This window comes from Myotis nattereri (assembly GCF_964212035.1).
Source record: "Myotis nattereri genome assembly, chromosome: 3".
NCBI classification, from domain to species: Eukaryota; Metazoa; Chordata; class Mammalia; order Chiroptera; family Vespertilionidae; genus Myotis; species Myotis nattereri.
Window position 1 is genome coordinate 180,533,791 of NC_138077.1, and position 9,932 is coordinate 180,543,722.

The 9,932-nt window shown below is 43.4% G+C and overlaps 1 protein-coding gene across 1 annotated transcript in view; it reads left to right on the plus strand.

Annotated features, from left to right (window-relative positions):
• Positions 1 to 6,417, plus strand: part of ORC1 (origin recognition complex subunit 1) — a 31,498-nt gene extending 25,081 nt beyond the window's left edge. The window contains exons 16-18 of the mRNA XM_081087122.1: positions 3,724 to 3,893; positions 4,252 to 4,339; positions 5,772 to 6,417. Coding sequence (XP_080943248.1) covers positions 3,724 to 3,893; positions 4,252 to 4,339; positions 5,772 to 5,966 — 453 coding nt within the window. The 3' untranslated portion in view covers positions 5,967 to 6,417. The remainder of the gene's footprint in view (positions 1 to 3,723; positions 3,894 to 4,251; positions 4,340 to 5,771) is intronic.
• Positions 6,418 to 9,932: the final 3,515 nt, after the last annotated feature.

Sequence of the window (9,932 nt, forward strand, 5' to 3'; positions counted from 1 at the left end):
AGCAGTGGTTCTCAACCTTCCTAATGCCATGACCCTTTAATACAGATCCTCATGTTGTGGTGACTCCCAACCATAAAATTATTTTCGTTGCTACTTCATAACTGTAATTTTGCTACTGTTATGAATCGTAATGTAAATATCTGATATGCAGGATGTATTTTCATTGTTACAAATTGAACATAATTAAAGCATAGTGATTAATCACAAAAACAATATGTAATTATATATGTGTTTTCTGATGGTCTTAGGCGACCCCTGTGAAAGGGTCGTTCAACCCCCAAAGGGGTCGCGACCCACAGGTTGGCGACCCACAGGTTGAGAACCGCTGATCCAGGGCAAGGGTCAGCAGACTTTTTCTGTGAAGAGTCAGGTAGTAAATGTTTTCGGTTTTACAGGCTATAACAGTCTGCCACCACTATTCACCTCTGCCCTTGCAATACCAAAAGCAGCTATGCACAATAGGTAAAAAATACACATAGCTGGGTTCCATTAAAACTTCATTACAAAAACATGTGGGGCCAGTGTGCTGACTCCTGGTCTAGGGCATCCATTTCTTAAGCACTCCTTATTTTAGCCAAACTTTACCACCAGTTTCAATACCACTAAACCTGAGCATTTTGTAGATTTTTAGTATAATTTAGATTTGTTCTTAGATTCCTCATTACTGTCTTAGGAATTCTTCAGTCTGCTAAGTCAACCACTACACTGCCACCCCTTTCCAACTGTTTACTCCTGTTGCTTCCCTTCCTCTTATGGTTCTTTGTCTTTTTTTGTTTTAATATATTTTTATTGATTTCAGCCAGAAAGAGGGAGAGAGAGATAGAAACATCGATGAGAGAGAATCATCACTTGGCTGCCTGCTGCACATCCCACATGGGATTGAGCCTGCAACCCGGGCATGTGCCCTGACCAGAAATCAAACCGTGACCTCCTGGTTCATAGGTTGATGTTCAACCATTGAGCCACGCCGGCTGGGTGGTTCTTCGTCTTTTAATAACGTTTCAGGAGGCATCAAATTTGGATGGTATTTTTACCCAAAACTCTTGCCTGTAATTTCAAACCTCTCTTATTTCTTTACATATAAAGAAATAGAATACATCTATTTTGTATTCTGTATACTATAATTATAAAGTCTTTGTGAGTCCAATTCTATCAACTGCTGGTTCCCATGTATATGTGGCCTTGTTTCCTTATTATTGTATCGTTTTTTTTTATTTTCTTGTACAGTGGGGCCTTGACTTAGGAGTGTCCCGACTAACGAGTTTTTTGAGATACCAGCTGTCTCTCGGCCGATTTTTTGCATTGAGTTGACAGAATAATTTGAGTTAACAAGCTCCTTAACGAGCTTGGTCTCGGAACAAATTAAACTCGTAAGTCAAGGCCCCACTGTACTATATGCTCATGCTTCTTAGAGCTTTATCAGATAATTAATTGAGGCCTGGTTGAAGTTGAGTTCATTTAAATATATTTTATTGATATTTTACAGAGAGGAAGGGAGAGAGATAGAGAGTTAGAAACATCGATGAGAGAGAATCATCGATCAGCCGCCTCCTGCACATCTCCTACTGGGGATGTGCCCGCAACCCAGGTACATGCCCTTGACCGGAATCGAACCTGGGACCTCTCAGTCCGCAGGCCGACGCTCTATCCACTGAGCCAAACCGGTTTCGGCAAAGTTGAGTTCATTTAGAATTTGTTTTTGCCTCTGTTAGTTACCAAAGGGCACTATCAACTGGGACCATTTTAAAACAACATTCTCCACTAGAGGTTTATAGGAGACACAACATAAATTTGGGCTCCAAATCGTGAAGACTTTTGGTTGCAAAGACTTCTAACCCTGCACCACCTAGTACCAAGGTCAAAACAGGCCATTTTTCAAGCCATCCTTCTGCAGGATGGTTCTCTCATTCACCCTTATGCTGAGGTCGGGCCCATGATCATGTAAGGTCTTCTCTTAGAGTCCATGTTGGGTAAGCCCCAGCTTTTTCTTTCGTCTCCGTCACCATCACAGCCGTCGGAAAGGATGCTTACGGTCACCAGGCTCACAGGTGCTCTCAGGGGGAGGACTGCTTCGGGTGTTTCCTTGCCTCCCAGGTCCCTGTGCACTTTGCTTCTAGGCCCCTGCAGCAGCTCCAGTCCACGCTGTGAACACAGTGCTGCTTCCCAAGGCAGTGGGATGGGCTCGGAGGAGAGAAGTGACAGGTGGAAACGTCCATAGGACACCCTTACCTGCTGGATGTGGGAGGTTAGAGGAAGGGAAGAAGATAAGCTGGTGCTCATGCTTCTCCCTTGAGTTACTGGAGAAGTGACTTTTGTTTTGAGTGTCTTAAATTTGAATTCTGAAAACAGAAATATACACAAATGTTTTAAAAACGTCTGTAATTCTACTTCCCAGAAATGGCTTTTTAATGTCTTTGTGTGTTGTGTGTGTGTGTGTGTATATATATATATGCCTATAAAATTTGCTTTTTTCGAACTTAACGTAGCATGAATATTTGAAGGAAATGATTATTTCAGCATGTCTTTAGGCTAATGATCAGGATTGTTGGCAAGCATTGGGACTATTGAAACAGAGATCCTTGCAGGCCACAGTGAGTCCAAAGCTTCCCTCAGTGAAATTTAAATTGCAAGTGGCTTAAGTCAGTTTAGCAGAGAGGATAGGATTCCCTGTGAATGGAGCCCAGGAACCCCAATCTCTGTGCACATGCAAAGGAAGGAGGAACAGTGTAGCCTCTGGTTGTGTGGGTTGGTCTGACTCAGCTAACCACAGACTTCTCTGGGTCCCACAGATTTGCAGCCTCCTTCCCTCTTGATTCTGGCTGTTTAGCCATTGACCAAGCCGTCTCCAAAATTCACACAAATGCTGTGAGGAGGCTCGGCTATGGCTTTACCTCCAATCCCCCCACCCCCCCAACTTAGCCTCTTGGCCTTGGCTGGCTGCTTCTGGGGGCATATTTCTCTCCAGGCAAGAAATGAGAACCCTTGTGTTTTCAGGTGTGTCAGTGTGATTGTGGGGCACTGGTCTCTTATAGATTTCATTTCCCTAATATTAAATAAAGCTATGGATTTCTGCCTTTCCTACTTTGGAGTTATTTGTAAAACCAAGACAAAGGTTTGGACTCAGGGGAGAGTCCCAGGCACAGTAAAAGTTATGTGCTGCATGATGACATTTTGGCCAATGAAGGACCGCATATACAACAGTGGACCCATGGAGCTGAAAAATCCCTATAGCCTTGTGATGTCATAGCCCTTGTAATGTCGTAGCATAACACACTGCTCAGGTGTTTGTGCTGATACTGTTGTAAACAAACCTGCTGGCAGTTGTATAAACGTACAGCACATACAATTATGTACATACACAATACTTGATTATAAGAGACTGTTACTATACTAGCCATCATTATTTTAGGTGTATTCTTTCTACTTATAAAAAGGCTACACCATGTAGGTTTGTGTAAATGCATTTGGATGTTTGCACAGCAATGAAATGCCTCATGAAGCATTTCTCAAGAGGGTATCCCCATTGTCAACCAACACGTTAACAATGTGATAATTTATATCTGGGCTTCCTCCAGGTTCCCAACTAGGACTAAGTACTTAACTTCAAGCTTAAGTCCATTCTCAGCAACGCTTTTTTTTTTTTTTTTTTTTTTTTAGCTGAACACAAAATCTGTTGGTTGACATGGCAAGGGGACTCAAGGAATAAAATGATCCCTCTTGTAGGTAGCAGCCCTCTCTGGAGATGCACGACGCTGCCTGGACATCTGCAGGCGTGCCACCGAGATCTGTGAGTCCTCCTGCCAGAATCCCGGCTCCCCTGGCCAGGTCACGGTGGCCCACTTGCTGAAAGCGGTAGATGAGATGTTTTCATCGGCGTACATCACTGCCATCAAGTAAGATGCTTCTGCTTCCTGGCCTTGAACCTTCTTTGAAAGACCGCCTGAGGGCCACGGTGGGAAGGCCGTGGAAGCCTGTTTTTCTGACTTTCTGAAGACACTGTCTTTTTTCTTAAGGGGCATAGTCATGGGGTGCTGGTACCTTCCCAGATGTAGTTGCTGGGTTTCCTTACTTCCAAAGTGGCATTTATTATATCATTTTAAGACTCTGGGAGGGTAGGGGGACCCCTTCCCAAATAATATAGGCGGAAGTAGTCCCCATTTTTTTCTAAAAATGCAGAAAAGCTTTATTCAGCTTTCCTCTCGGTGTTGGTGCAGCCACACTGAGAATTCACATGTCTTTATTTTCTTTAAGAAATTCCTCTGTTATGGAACAGAGCTTCCTGAGAGCGATCCTTGCAGAATTCCGTCGATCGGGACTGGAGGAAGCAACATTTCAACAGGTGGTCAATCTCCTTTTTTAAAATCCATCTAGATTTTGGTCTGGTGTTGTTAAAATATGTGGGAATTTCAATCACTGTGCGATAGTTTGTCTGTTTTGTGGTAACCTGGTAATGCTAAGGAAAATCAAACCAGCACCTATTTTTATGTGATATTTTTATTGAGTTGCATGAGGAGAACTTTAGCAACTGGCTTCTACATATTAGATTAAAGGTTTACTATGTGCCAGATACTATTCTAGGATGGGAGGTTTAAAGATGAACTATCAAAAGTCACTGCCCTAATACAGCTTATGTGGTGTAATGGGGGCGACGCTTTCAAAACGAGCCATGTTTAAAATCACAAAGGTCAATCCAAACCATCTTTGAGCATCATTTCAATATCAGTAAAAGGAAGCCTGAGGTCTTATGCCTTAGTGATTTATTTAAAACCAGTGTCCACAGGCAATGGCTCCCTTAGAATGTGAACTATCAAATGTGTGTGTGTGTGTGTGTACCCCTGTGCATCAGCATGTTTTAGACGTTCAGGAAAACATTTTCCTTCCAGCTACTTCTTCCTTTCAGCTTTCCTTTACTTCTTTACATTCCTTTTTAAACATTTAGTTACTGGTCATATTTTGCCCATTATTCTCCTTCTAGAGCCTGAAACAGCTCTTCTGCAGTGACTTTCATTTTAGTATGTAAACATTTTCTGAACATCTACAATGTGCCATTAACTGTGCTGTGAACCAGGAATCCCCATCTGAATTGGTTAATATCCCTGCTTCTGACAAGCTCCCAGTATTGATGGGGGGTAGGGGGTGAGAGTGAGGGTTGGACTTATAGTTAGAAGACTGCCCAGAAACTACTACAGACTTGCCTGACCCACTTGGGGCTTTAGGGTCGGAATCTGTTTCCAGCTACCTTTTGCCTCTTTATTCAGTATTGTCTCTCTGCCTCTGTGCTTTTCCAAGGGTCATGCCTTGGTAGCTGTACACTGTGTCTGCTTAGGAAAATACCTTATAGCAAAATTTGACTTGAATTATGACAATCTCCATTATGAAATTCTCAGCCCCTGGATACCAGGACTCTTGGTGTAACAATTTCAGTACTAGACATTTTATATCCATTAATTCAAGAGATATTATAATACATTCAATAGATAAAATTGAAGCTCAAAAAGCAAGATAACCCGCCCAGGGTGTCATATTTAGGTATTTGCTAGAACCAGGATTCAGACCTGCTACCCTCTGATTCTGAAGTAGTACTGCATTCTGCCCTTCATTTGTGCCCCCACTGGGACAGACTTTGATGCCTTCCGAGGCATTAAATATCCTGGTCAAGAAGTATCTGCATTCCCTAAAAGAAGAAATACATGATCAGATACAGACCCAGGACGACCTTTCCTCTCTTAACCTTCCCGGCAGCTGACCTCAGGTTTGCTTTTTGTTTCTAGGTATACAGGCAGCACGTGGAGCTGTGCAGGATGGAGGGGCTCCCATACCCCACCATGTCAGAGACCATGGCCGTGTGCTCTCACCTGGGCTCCTGCCGCCTCCTCCTCGTGGAGCCCAGCAGGAATGACCTGCTCCTTCGCGTGCGGCTCAACGTCAGCCAGGGCGATGTGCTGTACGCCCTGAAAGAAGAGTGAAGAGCTTCACAAGGAAGGACAGCTGATTTTAAAGAACATGATTTTATTTTTCTAAGCACATGGAATTTTTGTGGCAAAATATAATGAAGGGAAATAACTACCATGTAGTTTGGAATTTTCTTTTAAATAATTTGCTTTTTTCAGAGTGTTTGGGAAATTTATAGTCATTACAAGCATCAGGTTATAAAACCAAATAAACCCTCCCTCTGACTTTTATTTCTGTTAGTAGCCCCACCATTTATGTAATGGTAACATGCCATGTATATCAATATCTGCACACAATCACTTGTATTGGTGTAAAATAGTCTGGGGAAAATATGTAAAAAATTGGTTATATTGGGTGCCCCTGGGAAAGAAATGGATGGCCATGATCAGGAGTTAGAAAAAGATTTTCACTGTACGTCATGTATCTTAACTTTTGAGCAATGTGAATAAAACAATCTTATTTTACAAAAAAAGAAATGCTGGAAGTAATATCAGTAATAAAGAATCCCTAGCAATGAATAGCTAGAAAATGTACATTTTAAAAAGGTACCATATATCATAAAAACAAATCTTTAAATGAAAAAGACTTAGATGGCACAGAAAATATAAGGTTTGTAGGAATAAAGAGATGTAATTAACCTCTAAATAGAAATAAATTCCAATCAAAATCTTGGCAGGGTTTTTTTGTATAACTTTGCAAGTTAATTCTAATATTTATTTGGAAGCCAACAATGGGACAAACTGACATCTAAAGCTTCCTCATGAGAAACACACATCACCCATGTAATAATAGTCCTGCCAGGAATGTCTGACCGATCAGACATTTGATGAGAAAATTATCAGCTAAATCAAGTTGAGGAGAAAATACTCTACAAAGCAACTTTTCCTTTTTAAAAATGTCAGTATCACAAAAGACAAAACCAAAATGGAGAATTATTCTAAACTAAAGGAAAATAGAGAAATGAGAGCTAACTGTACTGTGAGTCTTCATTGGGTTGTATATTTTAGAGATGCAAATAATTACACTGTGGACTACAGTAATATTAGTTAATAAGTATGATGTAAAGCTTAAATTTTGTGAGTGATAGTGTAGGAGAATATTAGAATCATGATGAAATATCTGAAACTAATTATCATAGTTCAGAAAAAGCTTACATAGGTGTATATACATATTTATAACTGCACATAATGGACTGAGGATCAGTCAGAATATTTTAAAGAATTATACAATTCGTGAATTTTATAAAAGAATTGCATAATTTAAAAAAAGGGAAAATGGCCCTAACCGGTTTGGCTCAGTGGATAGAGCGTCAGCCTGCAGACTGAATGGTCCCAGGTTCGATTCCGGCCAAGGGCATGTACCTTGGTTGTGGGCACATCCCCGGTAGGGAGTGTGCAGGAGGCAGCTGATCGATGTTTCTCTCTCATCGATGTTTCTAACTCTCTATCCCTCTCCCTTCCTCTCTGTAAAAAAATCAATAAAATATTTTTTTTTAAAAAAGGGAAAATGGTAAATAAGTAATCCACAGACTAAGAAACAGGAATGATCAACAAAATGGAAACAGTAAAAGAGGCCTGCAAGTCAAACCCTTTTCACATCTATTAGAAAACCTGTCAATGGTGATATGGAACAATTGGAATCCAAATGCCCCACTGATGGGAGTATAAACTGGAATAAATACTTTGTAGATAATTTGGTATTTAGTCTGGAAAATGCAGAAATCCTATGAGGCAGCAATTCCACTCGTAGGTATATACCCCAGAAAAACACGTGTACCCTAGGAGTTGTATACAAGAATGTTCATAATACTATAATGGCAAGCCATTGGAAAAGTATATTATTTTCATACTATGAAATGCCATACAGAAATGAAAAATAATTAGATAAATTGCAAGTGTCAATGTGGATGAAGCTTACAAATAGAGTTGAGCAGACAAAGAAGTTGAAGAATATATGCAGTGATATCAGTGATATGTGAAAGCTTGCAAAAAGATATGGATTATTTAAGGGAGTATATATACATAGTAGAAATAGAAAGAAATGCTCAAGAATAACTCAGGAGAATAGGTAGCTCTTTAGGAAAGTCTTGCACCATGATAGGTGTATAAGTGGTTTCAACTGTATTACTGTGCTGTTTTTTCTTAAACTTGTGAGTGATTGGTGCTCATGTTAATTCACACCAGGAATAGGAACTATTTTTATTGAATGCCTACTATGTACAATGCATTGCTTTAGACACTGGGGGTAACTTAGAGAACAGTGGAGATTGCATTCTAGCAAATGTGAAATACTGTATACCTTTGAGGATATATTAAATATCTATATATATAAAAGCCTAAGCGACTGTTCAACCGGTAGCTATGATGTGCACTGACCACAAGAGGGCAGATGCTCAGTGCACAGGCATGGAAACATGGGACAGACTGATGAATCTCAGGGGGTAGAGCGGGAAGAGATTAACCAAAGATCTTATATGCTGCATACTAGAGGCCTGGTGCACAGATTTGTGCACCAGTGGGGTCCCTCTGCCTGGCCTGTGGGGATTGGTCTGAAATGCTTTTGACATCCCCAAGGGGTCCCAGATTGTGAGAAGGCACAGGCCAGGCCAAGGCACCCCACCAGTGCAAAATCCATGCACTGGGCCTCTAGTTTCATTATATTTCATGACAAAAATTGGAATGAAACTTCAGTTTTACACTGCTAAGGTCAGTCTCTGGGCAACCAACCAACCAAAAGCAATAGGAGATGGAAAAGCTTTGTCCAAGGAAAATGAAAGATTCTTCCAATCGCTAACTACAAAACATAATTTAAAAGTTGAGTTATGCAGGAGTGAATTGCAAGGTTTGTTTTAGATGGAAGATGCTCTGTAATGCTTCTTACCACCCCCATTTCATTGCCCTGCAGAGTAGGGGAGTAAAAACTTGGTGTTAAACGTCATCAAGAGGTGCAGTGAACACCCACTGCCGGTCATATCTTAAATATTTAACCCACTTTCTGATTGGAAAAGGTACAGTTACTAAATGTTTAAAAATATGGCCTGGCCAATGTTGCTCAGTGGTTGAGCATCCACCTATGAACCAGGAGGTCAGGGTTGAATCCCCAATCAGGGCACATGCCAGGGTTGTGGGCTCCATCCCCAGTGTGGGGTGTGCAGGAGGCAGCTGATCAAGGATTCTCATCATTGATATTTCTACCCTTCTCTCCCTCTCCCTTCCCCTCTGAAATCAATAAAAATACTTTTTAAAAAAAATATGGTGCGCCCCATTTTGCTGGAGAAGCTCAAAGGACACCAAGAAGGTGGCAAGCAGAGAAGCCCTCCCCTTGGGCGGGGTCCGCGCCAGCCCGGACCCACGCGAGACGGCTGAGCAAGGCCGTGAGGTGAGCGTGCGCCCGGGAGCCGCCCAGGAGGCGACTTGGTGGGGAAGGTGCAATGGAGCGAGGGCAGGTGTCGCACCCACCGCCTTTGTGCAGGCCGCTTGGCTCCCCGGACCCGCCCGCCAAACTAGCCTCGCGCTGCCGGCGCGCCCAGATCTCCACCCTCGGAGTCACCTGTTGGGGAGCCACACCCGCTCCGCCTGGCGCATGCGCATTGCGTGTTGCCGGGGCGTGGAGTCACGTGTTCGGCGCGCGCGTCTCTGTGGGGGAACTTCCTGTCACGGCCGCCACCGCCGCCGCCGCCGCCCGGTGGCCACGGGAGTCCCGGGCGGTGCGGGGCGAGAGCAGGCCCCGGGTGGTGCCGGATCCGCCGCGAGGTATGCTGCGCGTCCGCCCCCCGGCGAGGGTGGCCTGGGGACGCGGGGAGACGGAGTCGGCTGGGGCAGGGCGGGGAGGCGTCCCGCCGCGAGGGATGGGGTCCCCCGGCGTCGCCGCTCCTGCGCTCTCGGCTGCCCTCCTCCTCCGGAGCTCGGGCCGGGCCCCGGCACCGACGCCCCATCCCGGGCCCCGGACCTGCAGACTCCGCGCGTCTGACGGACCTCGCC